General features: G+C 33.9%; 1 protein-coding gene across 4 annotated transcripts in view; it reads right to left on the reverse strand.

Annotated features, from left to right (window-relative positions):
- The window catches only part of LOC108289427 (TBC domain-containing protein kinase-like protein), a 114,151-nt gene that overhangs the window by 35,416 nt on the left and 54,578 nt on the right, over positions 1-24,157 (reverse strand). For all 4 annotated transcript variants that reach the window (XM_017508856.2, XM_017508862.2, XM_037731615.1 and 1 more), the window contains 10 exons: positions 16,881-17,022; positions 15,448-15,508; positions 13,979-14,040; positions 13,300-13,361; positions 12,179-12,327; positions 9,669-9,807; positions 7,953-8,052; positions 2,112-2,161; positions 1,747-1,876; positions 631-729 (listed from right to left, as the gene is read on the reverse strand). In XM_017508856.2, coding sequence (XP_017364345.2) covers positions 631-729; positions 1,747-1,876; positions 2,112-2,161; positions 7,953-8,052; positions 9,669-9,807; positions 12,179-12,327; positions 13,300-13,361; positions 13,979-14,040; positions 15,448-15,508; positions 16,881-17,022 — 994 coding nt within the window. The remainder of the gene's footprint in view (positions 1-630; positions 730-1,746; positions 1,877-2,111; positions 2,162-7,952; positions 8,053-9,668; positions 9,808-12,178; positions 12,328-13,299; positions 13,362-13,978; positions 14,041-15,447; positions 15,509-16,880; positions 17,023-24,157) is intronic.

Genomic DNA, 24,157 nt, shown 5'->3' on the forward strand with positions numbered 1-24,157 from the left:
TTTGAGATGGAGTCTAGCTCTGTTGCCAGGCTGGAGTGCAGTGGCACAAACTCGGCTCACTGCAACATCTGCCTCCCGGGTTCAAGCGATTCTTCCGCCTCAGCCTCCCGAGTAGCTGGGACCACAGGCACGTGCCACCATGCCTGGCTATTTTTTGTATTTTTAGTAGAGACAGGGTTTCACCATGTTGGCCAGGATGGTCTCGATCTCTTGACCTCATGATCCGCCCACCTTGGCCTCCCAAAGTGCTGGGATTACAGGCGTGAGCCACCGCGCCCGGCCAGGTTATCCTATTCTATAGTAAGCATACTTTATAAGCAGGACTACCCACTTGTAACTGACATATATTCTTAAAATAGTCTCTGGTTTTAAAAGTAATAATCAAAACATTTTCTGTGAGTACCATTAAATGAAATATTGAATAGTATAATCTAATAAACCTGAATCATATTTTTCTATTCTATTCTTTTCCTATATTCCTTCTACTTAAAATTGCCAAATATTCAAATGCTTATATTTTACTATATAATTTTCTAGTAACTGAAAAAAATATGTATTTGGAAAGCACTATGCTTCTTCATCTTTTCTTAGCATTATTTATCAGCTTCTAACCTTCTCTTTTTTCCTTACCTCAACTCCCAGAAGAGCAGCCCAGGTTAAACCTCTCATAAGAGGAGGAATGTCAACTCTTGCTTCTTTCCAGATTTGGTTTTTTTTATATGGATAAGCCTATGATATCAAAAAATAAATGAAAATGTCTCAAATTACCTAGTGCCATCTTTTAGTCTAGACAGTTCTGATTATAACTGTCAAAAACCTGGAGTGACTTGCAATAAATTTCAAAGTATCTGCAATATTGTGTCTGGTGTTAGTACTACATATAAATAAGCAGTGGAATAAATCCGTAACACCCTGCAAAACTTTTATTACATAATTAAAAAGAAGAGCTGATTCTACCTGTTTTTTAATCCTTCCTCTCTATTTTGTGCTCTGGGGGGATTTTAAAGGAGTCAGATGGAGGATAATAGTAACAGCCTCATATGGGTTAAGTAAGATAATGCAGGTAAAGCACTCTGTTAAAAACATGGTGACGGAGAAGTGTTCAATAACTATAAGCTACTATTATGGGTACTTCTGCATTGTGCATATAAATTTGTACTTTTATAAATTTGTGTCTTAGAAGAAATTTCTAAAACAGTATAAATAGGACAAAGGACATATGTTGTTAAGGTTCTTGATATATGCACTCAAATTGTTTTACAAAATGTTTCAGTCCATTCACATTTATCCCAATAGAATGAGAGTTCCAATGTTATTGCATTTGTGCTCACTTTGCTAATGCGGTACACAAAAACACCCGTATTTTAACTTCTATTTTTTTTTTTTTTAATTCCTAGTGAAGAACAATTTGAATAGATTTACTAATTGTATTTATATTATGTACTGTATCCATTTCTCTGTTTCAATATTGATGCTTTTTACTGTTGACTTTTAAGTCTTCTTTTAAAAAATAAGGATATTAGTCCTTGTCTAACATGATTTTGCATAAGTAACAAAACTTGTTTTTCTTTTGAATTTTACTTACTAAGAACATGTATCATTTTTAAAATTAAAGAAAGTTAACTAGACACGATAGGTCATAAAAATTAGTTTTCTCATACTCAAGATTTCCTAAAAATTATCGACAAAATTAAAGAAAAATTCCATATGGGCGATTGTTAACACTTCATACTTTAGAATCCATACCTTTAGCAGCCTGTCAAAGAGAATAATTCTGTTTAGTTGGTACTCTGTGTCCTTCTCTCTGATGATTAAAGGGAGAGTGGCAGCTGCAGACAACTCATTATTGCTGTTTGAATGAGGTAAATTAGACTGGCTGTAAAAGAGAACCAAAGAAAAAAAAAAAATTCACAAAAGGTACAAATTTTTTTTTTTCTTTTTAACTCTATTGACAGTGATTTCAGAAAAAATTACAAAATTTTAATAAACCAAAACATCATGTTTTTATTTTCTATTTAGGAAACACAGTTCAAAGAAAATGTATAAAATTCTTATAAATCTAATATAAACAGAAAGAAAACTAAATGTAAAGTGAGACTATATATACTCACTCATCTTCAAGTAATGGGTAAAATGCTTCTCCACCAACATCTTTCAATCTCTGTGTATTTAAAGACAAAATATTTACGTATAAACATCTTGGGCAGAGACCCTGTTCCTTGTTTAAAAAGAAAAGTAATATAAAAATTATAAATTTATAAAGGGACCTAGAAAAATATAAAATAGAATCTAAAAATCAGTTTTTATCATAAACATGCAAATATACCACGCCTCTGCTGATTTAGGTTTGGCTGTGAAAAACATCTTATCTTTTTTTTTTGTTACCTATAGGTATCACTCACAAATGTTAGACACTTATCATGATATATTTTCCAAACACAACTCACAGTTACTAGCACTAGTATAAAACTTAATGAATGAAAAAATTAAGTTATATGAAGAAAGATGATTAAAAAGAGGTACTATATATCCATGTATATACTAAAAGCACAACGTAGATTTATTTTTGCTTTGGCATAACACCAGCTAAGTCAAAAGGAAAGGTGCTAGGAAAAGGATTCCAAAAAATTTCTCACAACATACTTTGAACATGTATGACTCAAATATCTAATAAATCGATGGACAGAATTCACTTAATGATTGTTTTTTACAAAGTCATTATAATAAATGTTGTTCCTAATAACAATTCTGACAGGATTATAGGTATTCTTCAAAAACATAAGCAGGAAGGCAGTAGTAAAGTAAAATGATAACCACATTCTAAGCAAGGTGATTAAGGTTAATTGCATCTTCCCTGCTGCTCTGCTGTTCAACTTCCAATTTGAAGGCAGAATGTCTGCTCCTATGGGGACTGATAAAGAAGTTCAAGCTCTGTGTGTAGCAAGCACTGGTCTTCTGTTGATTAGAGTCATTGTGTACCCATGTGAGTTATTCTTAGAATTTTTAAAGCTGAAAAAAAATATAACTCAACACTAAGAATTTGGCAAACACTAAATTTATGCCTGGTTCTTCTCTAAAAATTAACGTGCTGTGCACTTATCTTATTCATATCCTATTTTAGTAAACCTTTAGGTATATCTTTCATATATTGAAATTTTAAGTAAAGAAAGAAAATTTTCCCAAGTTTTACTGCATTAATACATACATCTTTTTAAATATTAATTTTCAGTATCCTGAATGTCATACATTTTATTTAATAAGTCTCTTGTCTGTCTTTTCCAAATAAAAAGTAGCACATTAGGATTTTTAAAAGATGAAAATAGTTGTTCAAAAACACTAAAGATAAAAATTATTTGGTTTCCATATAATTTTAAGATTCAGCAAATTAATATTTCTTAATAACTATAGAAGAAAAGTATTTTAAGTTTCACAGGTAGAACTATAAAGGAATTGAGACCGTAGACTTGAAGCCTACATTCATTTAACTCGGATGGAATTTAAATTGAAGAAACAAGAGCAAAGCAAAATCAATTGAAATCATATATTTTGGATGTAATTTATTGTTTGCTGCATGGTATTGTTACTTATTTTGTTACTTTACACATTCTTTCAAAGAGATTATGAATTCAGAGTATTAAGTAGTAATAATTATATATTTTAATTTTCTGTTGCTGGCATTATGGCAGAGAAGAGATTCTAATACTCTCCTACTATATAACATGTAAAATATTCAATGATTATATAAAGCCTTAAAACATAAGAAAAATGCAGTGATAACAGATATAAAACTGGGCCTACAGAGAAAGGGGTTAAGAACTGTGGTCTAGAGATTAAGACCATAATGAGATAAAAATTTGAGCACCTGCATAACAGACCTTCAGAATGGAGAAGACCCTTCTAAAGCCACATAAAGAAAAAACTAGAGGAATTGCTAAGACAGGAAACAAGGATAGGTACCTATTTTAGCCTTAGCTATGAATGATTAAAAATAAAAAAGCTAGCCTTTTTAGACTTCCAGTTTCTTATACAAAACATAAACAACTTAGAAGTCATCATTCTTCCTCTAACAAGCAAAATGCTGAACAAACTGAAAATCAAGAACTCTTCTCACATTTATCAGAATCAGAGCCAAGTGATGTTCTAAAAACTGGAGGGATCCTCGAATACAGGCAAATCACAGCTACCAGGTACACAGCCACTGCTGGAGCCTGTTAAGATCAATTAAAAGGTAATTATCAAATACCTGGAGGCTGAACACAAACTAGTATGGGAGGGAAAAACTTCTGGAAGCCCAGCTTTAGGGAGGCCTTCCTTGCTTCCATGAGATTAACCCCCACAGGTCCTTCCAGGTTCTCAGGCTGAAGATCTGAGAAAAAAATACCCTTGACTTCCTGCAGGGGGAGGAGGAAAGTAACCAATTTGAAATACCAACAGAGTACTCTGTTTTCCTTCAAAGAGGCCTGCCTTAAAGGGAAACTCTTTTACCAGGTCCTAACTAAACTTGGGTTTTACAGAAATCTAGTCAACTTGGGAAGGAAATATTAAACTCCATTTCACTCTAGTCTTTGATGTAGGGGAAAAGAAATACCCAACTCCAGCTTCTCTAGCTTTCCTGTCTCAGGTTGGGGCAGGGAGGGGTGGGAAGCTGAGAAACCTTGTGAAGGTCACAGCCCAGGAACACAGGCTCACTAAAAAACTGAGACTTAATCATAAGATTATAAAACACTTTCCCCTATACTTTACTACAATATTAATAGGGCTTCCATATAAAAACAGGATTCATTCCTTCAGTTACTATACAGGAAGAAAATAATTAACACATCACACGAAGAGAAGTACAATGGAGGAAAAAAGCAAAACAAGCTAAAGAGGATAAAGAGTACAAGGGATAGGTGTGACACTGCTATTTTATAAAGGATGGCCAACAAAAGCCCACCAGTAGGTGACATTTTAGCAAAGATTGGAAATAAAGGAGATGGAAGCAGTGGAAGAGTATTACAGGCAGTGGGAAGAGCAAATGTAAAGGCCCCAAAACATATAACTTCAGAAATGATTTTAAAACAAAATTGATAACCTGAGTAAACTTACAACCATTAAGAAGACTGAAGCAATGATTAAAAATACACCCAGATAGGGATAAGGAGCCCTTACAATATAGTTTTAAAGCTAATTGCCAGGAAACATTAAAGAAATAGATATATATAATCATATAAGTCTTTCAGAAAATAGGAAAAAAAGGCAACACTCTCCTATTTATTTAATGAGACTAGTATTCTCCTGATACCAAAATAGCCTGGTGCAGTAAAAGAAAAGAAACTCACAGGCCCATCTCACATAGAAACAGAAATGCAAACATTCTAAACAAAATATTAGAAAAATCAAAACACAAATGTATAAAAAAGGAAAAATGAAATGCTGATCTGATTGGGTTTATCCCAGAAATATAAACATGGCTTAACATTGGAAAACCCCATCAACAGAATTAAATTCATTAACATAATACATAAAAAAGCATATGACCATCTCAATAGATACAGTAAAAATACTCAGTGAAATTCAATACCCATTCATAACAAAACCTGTAACAAACTAAGAAGACCTCTATAACTCAATGCAACAAATATTACACTTACTTATGAAATATAAAAAGCAACTTTTTTTTTGAGATGGAGTCTCACTCTGTCACCCAGGCTCAATCTCGGCTCACTGCAACCTCTGCCTCCCAGGTTCAAGTGATTCTCCTGCCTCGGCCTCCCAAGTAGCTAGGATTACAGGTGTGTGCCACCACGCCCAGCTAATTTTTTTGTATTTTTAGTAGAGACGGGGTTTCACTGTGTTAGCCAGGGTGGTCTTGATCTGCTGACCTTGTGATCCGCCTGCCTTGGCCTCCCAAAGTGCTGGGATTGAGTCACCACGCCTGGCCAAATGCAACCTTTTAAGACTAGAAATGACACAGGAATGCCCACTATTTCTGTTTCTATTCAATGGTGTTATAGAGGCTCAGCAAAAATAATGAGAAAAGATGAAGTGAGTAGGTAAGAATTAGAAATGAAGGAAAAGATACTACTACCTTAATTCACAAGGAAAACCAAAGAGAATCTATAGACATATTATTTGAAAAAGAATAGGTTCAGCAATGTTGCCGGATATAAAATCAACATAAAAAATCAATTGTGTTACTAATATGCACAAAACAGTAGCTGAAATGGTATTTTAAAAAATATTATTGATATATTTTTTAAAACTCATCTACTGGTATACTTGAGATTTGTACAATTTACTATATGAAAATTTTGCCTAGAAAAGAACCATAAATAAATCTTAAACTCTAATGTTTCAGCTGAATTGTAGTAATGTCTTCATTTTACTTAAAATGCAAGAACAAAAAATATGATGGATTGATGAACAGCTAGAAGGATAAACTGACGTGATAAAGGAAGTAAAATGTTAATTCTAGAACCCAGGTCAGGGATTAGCAAACTGTTTCTATGCAGGGCCATATAATAGATATTTTTAGCTTTGTGGGCCATGTGGTGTCTATTGCAACTACTCATTTCTGCCAATGTAGAACTAAACAGCTATACATAACAGGAAAATGAATAGGTCTGACTCTATTTTGCTAGGAGGTCATATCAATGCTGGATCTAGGTGGGAAGTTGTTCACTGTAAATGCTTTTCAACTTTTCTGTTTAAAAATTTTTGAAATAAAATTTTAGAAGAAAATCATACTCACACACACACACACACACACACACATATATTCTTCTATTGGCAAGAGCAACAATGAATTGCCTTAGGAATAAATCTTATAACTGATATACAGAGACTAAAAGAAAATTGTTACACCTATAATTTTTTATGAACCTCTTTATGATGATTATACAAATCAGCTCGTAGAGGAAGATGTTAAAGAGCTCCTACTCCATTTTGAGGACAAAAAAACTGAAGGTCTTCCCTTGCTAGGCATCAACAGTTCACATAAAACTATGGATTAAAGCAACGTGGTATTAGCTAAAATTAGACAAACAGGCCAACAAATCAGAATACCAAGGCCCAGAAACATATCCATACACATAGAAAAATTTGGTATTATAGATCAAAAAAGTGAAAACTATTCAACATATGGTACTGAGACAAGGAGTCTTTTTTTAATCAATGAAATATGATATTGGAAACCCTCCTTACAAAGTTAATAAAAAATAAATTCCAGGTGGATTAAATAGCTAAATGTGAAACAATTCTTTAAATCTTTTAAAAGGAAATATATAAACACATTATAAAAATACTTATAACCTTGCTATGACTTTAAATAAGTTACAAGAAAAAATACATCGAATAAAATATATTTGACTATAAAAAGAAATACTAATTAAAAATTTAGAATTCTATTTAATACAAGATAAGAATCAACAAGTTGAAGGAAAAGTCACAGATTAGAATATATTTTCATGACATATAGCTCACAAAGATACAATATCTGGGATATAGTGTTAGAAGTCCTCAAATTAATAAGAAATCACTCAACAGAAAAACCAAGAAATATGAACTAGTAAAATACAGAAGAGGTAGGCAAACTGCTAAAATATGTGAAAAGACTTACAACTGCACTATCATCAGGAAATTTAAAATTAGTGTTATTGTAAAATACCTTTCCATACCATTGGATTAATAATTTTTAAAAATTTGATAAAAGAAAGTGTTACCAAGTAAATAAAGAAATGAGAACAGTTATCCAATGATGGTGAAAAGATAAACTGATAAATCATATTTTGTGAACAATCGGATAATAAATCTCAAGTCATACAAATGCAATTCTACTATGGGACACACACTTTACAGAAGCTCTCCCATATTTTGTGAAATCAAGGAGGAATACAAGGCTTCTTGTGTATCTGTAAGGTTTTAACTAAAGAAAAAAAACTAAAGTAGAACTGTCAAAATATAATTCTTACATTTCTTAGCTGGCATAATGACAATGTCACAGTGGTATCATCTAAAAGTGAGCTTCTATCTCGACCGTGTCCAAAGCTTTCGCCATCCTCAAAGAGAAAACTGAAAAGAAATTTTTAAAGATAAGAATATGCACACAAAATCCAGCTTATTGTCTCTTCTAGAAAGTAAAGTTTATTCTAAGTCATCAATCCCTTCTTCAAAAGAGAATTAAACTTTAGACTGGATGTTTAATAAAACAATGTATTGAGATTTCTTCAAACAAGTCTCATTTTTAGATATCTCTTGAGTAGGTATGAATATAAATATAGAGAATTTCAGAAAAACAAAAGTGTCATTTACAACTCTTTGTTCATGCAGTTTCAATGCTAACAGTACTCTCTTGACATTAACCAAATGTGTTCCTGAGAAAGTTTATAAGGGTGGAAAAAGACAAAGGGAAGAAATAAAAAGCATACTGGATAGTAACCTCACAGAAGAAAGAATATTGAATAACAAATGAATAAAATTTGTTTATAATTTCAATAACTTAGTTTTAAGAATCTATATATCCTTTTCACCATTCCTTCTTGGAATTTCCGTAAACATGTCTCTGATTTTCTACTTAATTCAATGTATGATGGTATAATCATAGTTAACAATTAAAATCAGATTAAGAGAGAAAAAAAATAGAAAATAGTCAATCCAAACAATTAAAACAAAAGTTTAAAATGTAAGAAAATGATGAGCAGATGACTTCCACAGTTACCTACAATGATCAAACCTAAGTCTTGAAATCTAAAAATTAAAATTTTATTTTATTTTATTTTGAGACAGGCTCTCTCATTTGCTCAGGGTGAAGTGCAATAGCACTTGGCTACGGCTACTTGGCTTGCTGCAGCCTCAACTTCCCTGGGCTCAGGTGATTCTCCCACCTGCAGCTGCCTGTGTAGCTAGGACTACAGGCACACAACACCATGCCCAGCTAATTATTTTTTCTTTGTAGAGACAGGGTTTCACCATGTTGCCCAGGCTGGTCTCAAACTCCTGGGCTCAAGCAATCCACCTGCCTTGCCTCCCAAAGTGCTGGGATCACAGGCATGAGCCACCAGGCCCAGCCTAAAATTAAAAGTTTAAAGTATTAGTAGAAGCTCAAGAAATTTAGGTTCATATTTTTTATGAATAAACATGAAGAGCAATGTTGATGATAATCTTAGCCCCAAGGCTGTAGAGGTATTTAACTTCCAGTCTAATTTCTAGCATGACATCTTCCTATACAATTTTGCAGATTTTTTTGCAACACACTAAGCACAGTGATCATCTCTACAACACGCAGTGAGGCTACAGAGTTCATTTACATTTACAAGTATGTTTGCGAAAAGAACATAATTCTTCAGAGTAGGCACAGTAAGCTAGTTTTTAGTTAACGCTCTTAAATATCCTATTGTGGTTTGTATATTTTTCATTAACATCAATTATTCCAAGATCTTCCCTAATATTAGCTTCATTTCGTACAGGTCACAAAGCAAAGTACTGATCAAAGACAACTGATGGGAACTCTACAATTAGAAACTTTGGACAATCAAAGTGTTGATTCCAATTGCTTCCAATAATCACTTCGTTGGAATGCCTGCCAAAAAAATTTTTAAAACAACAAATTTTCTTTTTTATTATTACCATATATGTACAATTATAACTATTTATTTATTTAAATTTTCAAGAGCAGTTACACTCCTTACTTGGGGAGTGTGCAGATAGGTGGTTTGGATCGAATGATTTCCTTGTTGACAAGCTCTTTCTCCAAGTCACCTCCAGCCAAACACCAAAGGTAATAAACTTCTTCAATAGATCTTTCTGCCAGGTAATCATTGTTTATATCTATTAAAAGCAAATTTAAGAAATCACTGTACTATATTTTCTACTTTTATTAAAAGTCAATAGGCAATGATAGCTGCCATTCTAAAAAAAATAAACAAACACTAAAGAACAGACTTCTAGTTTCTAGTTCTGATTGTAAGTAGCCTGAAATTTGCTACTCCATCCTAACAACAAATAGAAAGTTGAAGAGGCTGAAAAACCAACAATTATTGGATCTGTAAGAGAGTTGAGGACATAGGGCAAACTTCTGTCCCAAGTCTGGAGACAGGAGAATACAGGGAGCTACGGCCTGCTGGAACAGACATTTGTGGGCAGTGCCTCAGGAACCAATGCCAAATTTGGAAAATAAATGGTAATTAATAAATTACTAGAGGCTCAATGTAGACAAATCTGAAAGTTTAAAACTCCAGAGGGAACCAGTCATAAGGGATACCCCAACACTTCTGTGAGTTTTATCACCAGGAGTTTGACAAGGTTCTCACATTGAATACTGGAGAAAAATGCTCTTATGTCTCCAGCAGTGGCAGTGGAAATGGAACTATTTTGAAATACTATGAGCACTGTTCTTAACAACATCTGCCTTCAGGATAAACTGCTTCGTCAGAGCCTAGCTTGCATGGATAATATCAGAGCCTAACTGACCTGGAAAGAGGAAATACCAAAGTGCAGCCAGCTCTAGCCTTCTACGTGGTGGTTAAGGTGTGGGGAACAGAAGCATTCTGTAGTCAGTCCTATGATCAGCTCTCAATCTTTAAGTGAGCCAGTGACTCTGGACAAAGTGTTTCCTTGCCCTTAAGGAGTGGCTAGAATGAGCTGGAGCTTGGTACTTCCCTTATCCTACCTGGAGGTGGAGAATCTGCCAGATTCTCCACTGGCAGATTCTCATTCAATTTTTGTAATAATTTGAATGCTCCAGGCTGAAAATAATATACTACTAAAAGTGGCTTATATAATAAAGACATTTATTCATCTGTCTTAATACAATCATAGGTACAGGAGGGGCCTATGCTTGTCAAAATTCCAGACCATTTCCTGCATTCAGAAGAGAAGAAAGTGGTGTACCTATGCTGCAGTACCTTTCCTGTCACAAAATTTTTTTTTCCCTATAATGCCCAGTAATTTCATTTAGATCCCATTATGCCCAGTAATTTCATTTAGATCCCATTAGCCAACCCTAGTTCACAAGCTTACTGCCCATATCAAGGGAAACCAGAAAAAGGAAAATCCGGAATTTTTACCCTTTATAATACATAGTATTGGTAATTTTACACTGTATATTGCAAAAAGAATAAGGGTAGAAAACAGCACATGGGGAAGGAACCAGCACAAATTGTTCCTTCCCTCATGTCTCAAGGCAATGGCTGGCTGCCTTTTCTGAAGTCTTCCTTGATGTCCTGGACAGAAATACAGAACTAGGTGATCCTGCTGTGCTGCCATTGTGCTATACTCAAATTGACCTTAATTTATAATAGTGATTGTATAACTAAATGTCTGTCATGCCATTCCATTTGGCAGGAATGTTACTTAAAATACAGTATGTGACACATACCAGGAACTCAATAAATGTTTAATTGAATGAATGTTTAGTTAACTATTTTCTGCCATGACTTAAGTCACAAAAACTTTTCAGAATAGAGGTAACTTACTGGTGTCACTAAACCTTACATTCCAAGAGTTGTAATCTTCACACAAGAACTGAAAGACTAAAAGCTGATATTCTCTTCAACATTCACAATATAATGGTATATAATTCTTTTCAATAATATTTTTAGATATCATTTATAAATACATTATATAGAATATCAGTAACTTAAATTTAAAGGATAAACTGTTAGTTTAAGTGTGTGTGTGCGTGTGTGTGTGTATGTTTATTCTAGCCACTTCTTAAGGGCAAGGAAGCACTTGTCTAAAGGCTAGAGGCACAGGCTCCCTTAAAGATTCAGACGTAATCACAGGATTGACTATACAATGCTTCTGTTAGCCTTAACCACCACATAGAAGGCTAGAGCTGACTGCACTTTGATATTTCCCCTCACCAATACACATATATATATTTGTGTGTGTGTATGTGTATATACTTTTTATTTTTTGTAGAGACAGGATATCTCTATGTTGACCAGGCTGGTCTCAAATGCCTGGCCTCAAGCAATCCTCCTTCTTTGACCTCCCAAAGTGCTGGGATTATAGGAATGAGCCACCACACCCAGCCAGTCAGTTATATTTTAATCACTTCCAGAATCATCTCTTAATTCCCAGATAACTGTCTATATCACTAATACATATTGTTGATAAATTCAGCTGAAACTAGGATAAGAAAAATTCCTTTAAAAACAAGGCTCATATTATTTTATATGCTTTAATTGATCATTACCTTTACACAACTGACTGATATCCTCAGGCAGAGTTAAATCAGCACATCTCAGAGAAGATGAAAATAGACTGGCAGGTTTGGTAAAGTGGGTATATAAAGGTGACACCTCACTGAAAACTTTGTCCTTCATTAATTCATCTGGGGTTAGCCTTGAAAACATTTAAAATACAGAGCATGAATGAAAGTCATAAAAAATTTCCTATAATAATGGCATACATTCAAGAGGATAAACATCTTAAATATCTCATTAGCACAGAAAATAATACAGCTCTCCTTTGCAGAGTCCACATGTATACTTTTATATTACAATCAATTAACTGTGAGTAAATACTGAAATCTGATTTTTTTTTACTTATGTTGTACTTTCTTTACCTTATGATGTATCAAAAATATCACTCCATAAGAGCTTCTGCATTTTTTTTTACTTTTAGCCTGATTAGCATTCACCTGCTTTACTGAATATCTTAATAATAAATATGCAAACTATTATAATAATACCTTTTGGGTTTTCTTCCTGTCCTTTACTTTAATGTGGTACATTCACACAAAACTACTATTTCTCTTTAACATGTCTTGATAAAGTTGTTTTGCTAAAGACAAATTTGGAAACACTATTTTCAAACATTATATACTTAAGGAGTTTAGGAATAGCTGTGTGACTAGCAGTGATATCATCAAATGAAAGTCAATTAATGAACTTCTAAGAAATCCTTTCTTATTATCAACAATTGTTAGTTTACTATATCACTTACCCAAATTCATTGCCATAATACATATTGACAACAAACTTTTATTCTCAATTCTCTGATGATACTATTGGGTCTAGGAATACCTACATTCCACAGTTTAGTTGATTTTCTACTTAGAAGCTTGGAAATGAACTAGTACCTTCTTTAGTATATGTCAGTTTTTGACCATGGTTTAACTTTAACTACTTTTTCATTTATTCACAAAAAATGAAAGCTTACATCATTCACAGTTATGATGCTGATGTCAATTTTATATTACTACATATGTACATTATGTATATTTAATCCATTACGTTAGGACAAATAAGAAAAAAATCAAGTGCTTATGTGTAAAGGATCTCAGTGTAATCCCAGTATCTAAATAACATCAACCTCTTAGAAGGATGGAAGGTGAGACATTTCTTCAAAAGATCTATCACAGTTTCAGGAAGCTCCTGGTAAAGAGAGAAAATAATTAATTAAAATGATCAATTTTAGTAATATATTTTATTTAAATGTTTGATAATCTAGAAGGTTTTTTTTTTTAAAGTTTTTATTTGTACTTTATACAAATTTAGTCACTGTGCAAAGGCAAATACTTAACGGGAAATAAGCATTGTTTTAAAATAGCTTGCAATTGGATCCCTAGTGTGTAAAATAAATTTGATTAACAGATTGCCATGTTTTTATTGTATCCCCTCCAAAGTTTAGGCCTAATGAACTTTGAAACTTAATGGTCAATGTGATGGTATTAAGAGGTAGAGCCTTTAAGAAGTGATTATGTCATAAGAGCTCTTCCCCTGGTGAATGGCATTAAGAGGCTTATAAAAGGGAGACTTCACTTAGCAATTGCCTAGTTTGCCCTTCGGCCTTGTGAGGACAGTATTCTTCTCTCAGGAGACTGCAGCCCTCACTAGACAACTGAACCTAATGGTGCCTTGATCTTGGACTTCCTAGTTTCAATAGCTGTGGAAAAATAAATTTTTGTCTTTATAAATTACCCAATATTAGGTATTTTGTTATAGCAGCACAAATGGACAAACCTTGATAATGACAAAGATTAATGACAAACCTTTATAATGTCCAGACAACCATGCTCTTCAGCCAGAACTATTAAAGTGTCATCTACACAATCTATAAAACAGAAAAAAACTATGAATAAATGCTTCTTTTCTAAACTATCCAACAAATCAGAAAATAAACTCTGATCAAAAATGTTTTAATGGAGTAATGCAGTTCTGGAACTCAGAATACTGAAAACTTTATCATTTTGTTAAATTTCCTTACATGTTTTGATAAAAATGAAAAGCTTCAGACAAATACTAATTGAAAAACCGATACTGAAAGATATCAGCTTAACAAGTTTGATAAAAGAGCAATTCCTTTACAAGAAGGTAAAGATACTCGATCTCTGTCTCTAAATACATACATGCAGACACACACAGTTGACCCTTGAACAACATGGGTTTGAATTGCACAGGTCCACTTATATGTGGATTATTTCCAACCAGACATGAGTTGAAAAATACAGTATTTGTGGATGTGAAATCCAATGTATGGAGGACCCATTTTTCATACACATGGATTCTGCGGGACTGACTATGGAACTCGAGTACACATCAATTTTGGTACATGTGCAGGTGCTATAAACAATTCTCTTCAATAAATGACTGCATATAAATATCACTTTTAAGAAGGCTTTGTAACTTTTTTTTTCATGATTACAAGAAAAATTTGTTTTATTATATATAATTTGGAAAATGTACTTACATTTATCTGGGAATTTAAAGTATAAGTTTAGATTACAGGCCACATTTAAGAATCTCCAAAGCTTCTTAATAGCTGTAGTATTAATCTTTGTAATTAAATGTGGTAAATCAAGTAAAATTTTTGCAAATTTACTTATAAATCATTATTATTCAATGTTTACTAATATTTTCCTGTATATATTCTTATTTGCAAACCTTCATAACTTGGATACTAATAGGTCACTCTTTTACATAAAGTGTTCTATCACTGTTTTTTTCTCCTTAATTATCAAACATGCTTAATTATTTCCAATCTAAAGCAGATTACATAAATTTTTATTAATTTGAATTACATGTTTGGATCTACATACATGAAAATACATATTAGCCTTTTATAAAGAAAAATTAATATTCTTCTTGAGCTGTTGTTTGTACATGATTCATCAGATAGAAAAATAGCTCAAACATTAAGATATACTTCTGCTATAAAAATACAATTTTATATTCTCATTTTGATTTCACAAGTTAATTTACTTGGCTAGATCATAAAGCTATGATTATTTCCATCTAGGTTAAAATTCCTCAGAGAATAAAAAAATTTCTGCTATAATATTTTAGAAGGCACTTCCTATGCTGTTCTGCTTATCATTACCACTGATCATTAGTAACTTGAGCAAAGGGGGTATTTCAGTGTACTCACTATTTCAAAAGAACACATCATCAATGTTCATGATTACTAATAGATACTAAGTTATATTTATATTTGAAAGATAAACAATTTTCTGACATTTACCCAAAGTAAGCAAAAATTTTAGTCTTTCGGAAATATCCAAGCTCTGAAATAATTTTCTTCCCTAAATAAAATGAGAAAAGAAATTTGTGTTAATATTTACATCTTTTTTCTAGGGAGGTCTTTTTCTCCCCCCATAGCTGAAACTGATTTTATCAGACATCTCCATTTATCTCAAAAAGTTTTATTGGATTTTTAAAGTCAGCTCCACTAAAGAAAAATTACCTGGTGAAATAACATTTTAGAATGTGTTGCAAAACATGTATCATTTAAAAATTTCATACATTTAAGGGTCACTATATTCTAGTTTGATATAAGCATTGTTCACTTTTGAGATCCATACATACCTGGATATCTAGAGGTATTCCGGGCCACCTGGAGCCATTGAGACCAAGATGCCTCCTGGTTAAGACCAATTATACCCTTTCATCTACCGAACTAATTGTTACTTGAATATAATGATTCAGGTGATCTATTCTCCATTAAAAATTTTCCTAACACTCCTTCCTCTTCCCACAATAACTTCAGACAGCCTTACTTTGTGCTCCTACACACCTGGTATATTTTTAAAAGATGCACACATTATATTTTAATTGTTTCCTTATTAGCTTCAGGAGGCTCCTTGGTATAAGGTCAGGAGTCAACAACTTATACCTTCAGCATTTATGAGCTGAGCAATGATTGTGTGCCAACTGAACTCTTCCACCACCAGACAGTTATATAATTTGGGCAAACTACTTAACCACCTGAAGTCTTACTTTTCTCATCTATAAAATTAAAATATTAACTGTACCACAGGTTACGGTGAGGGTTACATAATGCAGAGTATGCTTCATTAATGTTAGTTATCATATTTCTCTTATCATAAATAAATTAAGCTTATATAATCATTTAAATAAACTTAGAAGGAAAAGGCTTAAGAGTACCTGATGTTTACAAAGAGATGCTTTGATCTTTTTTTTAATAGAGAAGAAAAAATGTTCTTAAACACTTATCAAATCAGCACTACAGGTAGAGAGATCATTGAAAAAAAAGCTGTCAGTCTTCTCAATCTTAAATTACTGAAATTGCTGTAATATAAATCTAAAAATGCGGGTTTGATTTCAATATACTGTTAAACTTTTAATGGTACTCCATATATCTTATATAACTAAATATAAACATCTTAACTTAGTAAAAATGTACACATTACTAGAGATATCAAAATAATATACATCTGGTAACATTCACATTCACACTTAGTAAAAGAATGTTTCTAGGGATCCAAAAAAAAATGTGAATTTATTAAACATGATTAAGTCAAATTAAACCTTTTCTCCTCATATGTAATCAATTTGTACAGCAAAAACATATTATTAAATAACTTTCCTCTCCAAAAGATTATTTCAATAAATGCACAATTTGTTTTTATTATATTAATATTTCTTTATACATACCACACAGAGCTCAAATAAAATGATTCCAAGGGACCATACATCTGATTTGGGGCCAGAAGGCAATGGTTTTTTACTTGGCATGTGATCAGTGGTTTTGAAAATTCCCTGTGCAATTACCTCAGGGGCCAAGTATGAGGGATATCTGTAATGATACATTAAAATAATGAATAATTACAACAGGGAAGGAAGCAATAGTACATTTTTACAATCAGTGTGGTAAGATCTATGTAAAAGTCTCATGCAATTAAATTAACAACTGTTGCTGGAAAACATTCTAAACTAATCATCGTAATACAGATATTTAATGTCAAGGAATCAAGAGTAAATATACACAAGTCCTAAATACTTTTAAAATTCTCAAGTCTCCCTCCAACATTAATTCCTTTCTTTGCTTTTCTCTGTATTTTTAACACAGTCCTCTAGGCTTCCAAGGACTTGTTTTTCCTTCATCCTTATTGCCTATCTTCTGTTAATACTAAATATTTAAAGTGTATTTTATCTTTTAAAAAGTAGTTACTATTTTTAGTAGTAGAATGTCAATGCTATAAAAAGATATAAATTGAAAAATGAATTCCTAGCTCTATACCCCTGTCACCCATACATATTTATGTGCATATAACTTTGTCCAGCCATGACTTCTGCTCCCACATGGTAGAATACTATACATATTGCTATATACCTCTCTGTTCTTTAAAAACACGAGTATAGAGTTTCCTCATTTTTGAAAACTGCCAATAATTTCATTGGTGCACTTAAATTGACAAAAAAATATATTTTAGAACTTCCATTATTCTGCTATTATCAGTTAGATGAATATATTATAAATATTTCCCACAAGTATATACATATAAAAGACAGATATATTCTTAGCAGTGGGACTCCAAGATCATAAGGTATGCGGATTTTAAATTTTGATTAATCACACCAAATTGCCCTTTGGAGAAGTTGTATCAACTTATATTGTCATAAGTTATACATGAGGGTGCCTATTTCCTCACAATTTCACTCACATAAAAAGTTTTTTTGAAAATTGTTTAGCAAATATTGAATAAATGTGAAACACTGTTGATTAAATATGAATAAGGTATAAAGAAGAAAGCTTCAATGAACACCCATGTACCAAGAAGCAGTTAAAGTGAAGAACATAAAATTATCACTGAAGGTCCCTTTGTTCTCCCTGATTCGATCTCCAGCCCTGTTCTTCAAAAGGAAAAGATGTCTAGAATTTTTATGTTTATCATTCTCTTCTATTTCCTGATGGTTTTGCCATATGTTTGTATTCCTAAAAAAATATACTGTTTAGTCAAGCACATTTCTGAACTTTATAACATTGGAATTAGGATGACTGTATTCTTTTGCTTTTTCAGTCAACATTATCTATATTGTTGCATGAAGGTGTATCCATTAAATTCTTATTTCTATTTTATGAAAACATCATAATTTAGTTATACATTCAAATGTCAATGGCATTTAAGTTGTTTCCTGCTTTTCATCATTCATATTATGAACAATGTTGCACAGAATACCATGTATGGTATACATCTGAAAAAGGTTCCCAAGGGTAACAACCTAGAACCAGATTTCTAAGCTATAGGATATGTGCACTTTCTACTTCATTACATGAAACCAAATGTTTTTCAAAAGGAGTTATAGCAATCTATACACCTGCCAGCAGTGAATGATAGTTCTTATTGTTTTACTTCTTCACCAACACTTGATATTTCACAGATTTTTTTAATGTTTAACAATCTGGTATGTAAAATCTATTATGGTTTTAAATTGCATTTCCTTGAAAACTAATGACATTGAGGCATGTGTTCATATGTTTATTAGTATTTGGGTTTGTTATTGTGTGATGTGCCCATTCAAGTCTTTTGCTTATTTCTCTAGTTGTTTTGGGGTCCCCAATACCACTCTCATGTTTAGAAATTCACTAGAAGGACTTAATAGACCTAAGTGAACTCACAGCTAAGATTTATTACAGTGACACAGTAAGGACATAGCTGGATCACAAGGGACAAAGACAGAGAGGGAGTCTTAAGGAACCTATATGCAGGCTTCCTTATGCTCTAACCCTCCTATCAGAGATCACACACAATACATTCTTCTTCCAGCAACAAAAATGTAGCACCATGTATGTGACGTATTTTTCTCTTTTTTTTTTTTTAACCTCTTTCCAATCTTGAAGAACAAATGTTATGTGATGTTTCTGGCCAGGGAAGTCCATTGAAAATTCAAGGATTTTATTTGGGACTTGTCACACAGGCACTCTCTGCCTGTCATGTACAAAAATTCAAGACCTCAAAAAGAAAAGCAAGGATTTAGCATAAACCGCTTTGGTTGTTTACAACGACAGTAAACTAGCCTCAGCAGTTAGGGATCCATGGGAACATTTTTGCAATCGAGGTTTCAAGACAATAGCCAATGGCAAACATTGCTAGCAGGATTTATTTTCTAAAGACAACAGTCTTAGGCTATGATAACCTTTTACTGCACAGCTGTTCTTTAATTCCAGATACTAATGCCTTCTTCAGTAATTATGACTTGACATACTTTCTACCACTTTGTGGTTTTGGTTTTTCTTTCTGTTTATCAGTAAGAAGTTCTTATCTTTCATTTATAATCTTTTTTCCTTATACTTACTGATTTTGTCAAAATAATCTATTATTTTCTCAAAGTTTCACAGTTTAGCCATTTATATTTAAGTTTCTTGATCCATCTAGAATTCATTTTTCATATAATGTCAGACAAGGTACAATTCGTTTTCCTACATAATCAACTGAGGCCTGTTCCCTTTATTGAAATCTCTTGTCTTCCTAAGTAGTCTGCAGTGTCAGCTGTGCCCTAAATCAAATCTCCAAACATATGTAGGTTTGTTTCTTGGCTCCCTCATCTGTTCATTTGGTCAATTTGCCTAATAGTACAGTATTACACTGTTTTAAATAAAATATTTTATATAAAACATATTTTATTAAATATTACTGATAATTGTTAGACTTCTCAGAACAGACACATCTTTTAGTTTCTCTTTGGGAAAATGTAGGCTCTTTTTTGTAAGTGTTTGTTCTTCTTTATATACATTTTAAAACTACCTTGCCAAGTATTTTCTCTTTCATATACAGTTAAATTTTTATTGAAAATAGGTAAGATATAAAGACAGGCTGTAGAGAACTAACATCTTTACAATACTAACCCTAGCAATCTGTAAACATGCTATCTCCATATTTATATAGGTCTTCTATAATGTCTCTCAAAATGATTTATATTTTTTCCATAAAAGAACATACTGTCATGGGATTTTAGGGTGCTGCTTTGCCAGGTAGAAATCTCTACAGCCTTTACCTGAGTTTACTTGGTGCCTTTGTCTGAGTTTACTTGGGCCCACTGTGCTCATTCCATCCACTTGGACTGGCAGGCTGTGGTCGGCTGGAGCTACTGGCCTGGATGCCACGCCTGCCAAGGGAGAGCCAGGCATGGAGAAGCAAGGGGTATATGAGTGAGCATGGGGTCTGGCACTGTGCACAGCCATGTTCAATGGCTGCAGCAGGGCAGGCAGGTCCAGGTGCTGGCACAGACGATGGCTCCCTGTAAGGCTGCAGCTGAACCAGGTATGTTGCAAGCAGCTTCCATGGCTGGCACCAGGGAACATGGTTGTGCCTGGAAGCTTGCAGATGCCGGGAACTGCAGAGCCCCAAAGAGAGAGTCACAGCCCTGTCTTAGAAAGCTCCTGGGTCTGGGCTCCCTAAAGGGCCACAGCTCTTTTCTCCTGTTCTGCAATGTGGCAAGCAAGGGATTGTTTCAGCACTGTTTGTTATAGCTGTCTTAGCCCTACCATTTGGCAGGTCCCGAGTTCTTGTCCTGCATCCAGCAAGAATAAGGTATGTGGACAAGTGGAGGGTGAGCAAGGTAAATAGATTTATTTAGCTATAGAACAGCTAAATAATGGGTAGTTCCTCTCCACAGGCAGGGTGTCCCTACGAGTGTTCAGCCCTCAGCAGAAAGAAGACCCTGCAGTGGGTAGCTCCTCTCTGCAGCTGGCCATCTATCAACTGCTTAAGTCTGGCTGAATCCAGGGTTTTTATGGGCCTTAGATGGAAGAAGTGCACACCCATTGGTCCATTTGTGGCCATGGGTGGGCCCAGAAAAAGCACAACGAGTTCCTACTCATGTCCACAGGACCAGCAGGAACTCCCCAGGCTTCAAGCCCTTCTCAGCTTGAAAGTGGGGCTTCACCAGGGACCCGCCCCCTTTTGCCCAGGAACCTGTTTGACTCCTGTTCATCGTACCCAGGCTGTTCATGCTAAGGGGTGCCTGCAGGCCAGTGCTGAGCTGCCCTCTGTCCCCCTTTGGAATCCCTCCCTTGCTTGTCGGTGTGCAAAGTCCACAGGAGGCTGGCATGTCCATGCTGCCTTGAGTGTGTGCACGCCTAGCCAGGGTGCAACAGTGCCTGGGCTTGGCCCCAACCTTGCTCAAAGATCAGAGTGGGCACAGGGAACACAGAGAGGCCAGGCAGTGAGGCAGACATTTCTGAGCCTACATCTGCACCCGGAAAGCAGGGCTCCTGCCTGCTCCTGGCCCCCAAGAGCACAGGGAGTCTCAGGTCTGTAGCCCCAAATTGGGTGGCTGCAGCTATGTCCAAGAAAGGCAGGGCTGCTGCCTACTCTTGGCCTCCATAGGCTCTGTGAAGTGCCAGCCCCAGCAGTGCCTCCCCCATTGCAGCCAGCAGCATGGTAGTGGCCATTCCACGCAGGCCACTGCCGCCATCAATACCTTATCTGATTCTATAAAGTACTATTTTGCCTGTTCTATATCTTATATGATAAGCTATACAAGATACGATGCTATACATGTTTTATATACTATAGATTTCACATACAAAAATTTAACCTATCATCTCAATTAGAAAAAAACAAAAACAAAAAAAACTATGTACTTGAGGGCGCTTGTATATCTTTTTATAAACCCTCTACAACTACCAAAGAAACTTAAGTAGAGGATATGCTCAGCAAAGTTTTGCTTAAAAAAAGAAAAAAAAATTTCCTATCAAAAATGCGCATTAGGATAGCCTTACAAACAACAATTTAAAAAGTGGTTAGTAAATAAGAATTAGACATGGGGCATTTGCTAAATTTGAATAAAAGAAATAAGAACAGTTTTAGAAGAGAGATGGAGTGAAATTTTGCCATGGTTATTATACATGTGCATGCCCTTTCTTCATTTATTGTCAGATTTAGTCGTGAGTACCACAATCTGGATTTTAAAACCAATTAAATTACGTCCTCTTACAATGATGAATATAATCAAAATGTATTTAAAAATACATATCACATATGTAATACATAATAAGCAGACATTCAAATATTAATTCTATTTTTTCTCCTACCTTTTCTATAGCCACTTCCTCACACATCATTGCTAGTACTTCTTATTTACATTCAAAATACCAGTCAATTAGATCAGGCTATGTGACTTAAATTCAATAGGGCAAATTTGGTTTTTAACTCCTTTTTTTTTTTAATAGAATGTTGATGGTGATACCAAGAAAATTATTATCTTCTTATAATTTGCACATGTATTTCTCTAAAATGATCATATTGCTCTTCTAAATGAATGTGTGATATCTCTAGAAACAGCTAACGTCTAGTGGAAGCAGCACTCAACTAGATGTTATAATACCACTGTACCTGCTAGGCACAGTGGCTCATGCCTGTAATCCTAGCATTTTGGGAGGCCAAGGCAGGTGGATTGCCTGAGCTCAGGAGTTTGAGACCAACCTGGGCCACATGGTGAAACCCTGTCTCTGCTAAAAATACAAAAAATTAGTGGTGCGTAGCCATGTGCGCCTGTAGTCCCAGCTACTCATGAGGCTGAGGCAGGGAATTGCTACATGGGATGCGGAGGTTGCGGTGAGCTGAGATTGCACCACTGCACCCCAGCCTGGGCAACAGAATGAGACCCTGTCTCTAAAAAAAAAAAAAAAAAAAAAAAAAAAAACCTGTATTCTAATTTCAGTTATACCACATACTCTATATGTGATTTGGGTTTCTTCATCTGTAAAACTGGAATATTAATGCCTACTTCACAAAACTTAAAAATATTAGTGAATATATAAAGACATTAAATAAAAATAAAAAATTTAATACAAATGCAATGATGTACTTTTATCATCAGCACAATATTTCCAGAAGTCAGTGTTCATCTTTATTCCTGATTTCCAGCACATCTAACCCTAAAATGGTAATAATGAGAAGTCAAGCAAAACTACAGGTAAATTATTACATCAAAAACTTCTGACAGGACAGAGATAAACTTTGTTTCAAATATTTTAGTTACCCTTTTAATCATAGAAAAATTATTAAAAAATAATAAGCTCTAGAATTGTTATTTAATGTAGGTCACCTTTTTTCAACAACCTTCTCTTCTGCAGCATAGCATTTTAACACTCAAAGACAATTACCAGAACTTTGCTGTGAGTATGACTGGTATAAATGGCTTTCAACATCTGTTTGATGTTTTAACAAGGTATTAAGCTACTGGCCAACTGAAATGAATGCCCAATTTCCAAGTCTTTACAGTATTTTGAAACAGATGGTAACATTTTACTTTGTTGTTCCTTAATATTTGTCTTTTGAATCAACTGCAAGCTTCTTCTGGTGTAAATATTTTCTTTCATGCCTTAGCTGTTTGATCACTTTATTTTTCCTGGCTAATGTTTCACATTTTGCTCTTTGATATTTTCTGGTAAGACCTTTTAGGTCTAAGACTTCAAAGCAAGCCAGACCAAATGGTAACACAAGACCAATTCTATCCAAGCATTTTAAATTTAAGTGTAGCTCTTACTTGACATGGTTTAAGAAAAATCACCTCTTTTCTTCGATTCATCATTGAAACCTAAAGTACCTTTAAATAAAAATCAAAACCTTAAAGTAATTTTTATGTTATGTTTTTGGATTTCTTTCTTACACAAATTGATAGAGACAAAAGCAGCAGCAGAAATCACTTATACTACAGCTTCTTAAAAGTCACTTTGAAAGGCATTTATCATATATGACAAAGAAGCTAGAGCTTCACTAAAAACTTACATTCAAATATAAGTTGAATAAAAAACCTCTTTCATATTCAAAAGGGTTTTTTTTGAACAAATAAGAAATTGTAGATTATCTTTGCAAAATGTCATTTTCATGCTTATGAAACAAGAATTGGTTTTTGCCTATAAGTTTTCAGTACACAAAACTGTAAGACTATGAATTTATGTACCTTAATAAGTAGCCCATCAA

The sequence above is a fragment of the Cebus imitator genome, unplaced genomic scaffold, assembly GCF_001604975.1.
Source record: "Cebus imitator isolate Cc_AM_T3 unplaced genomic scaffold, Cebus_imitator-1.0 Scaffold17, whole genome shotgun sequence".
Classification (NCBI taxonomy): domain Eukaryota; kingdom Metazoa; phylum Chordata; class Mammalia; order Primates; family Cebidae; genus Cebus; species Cebus imitator.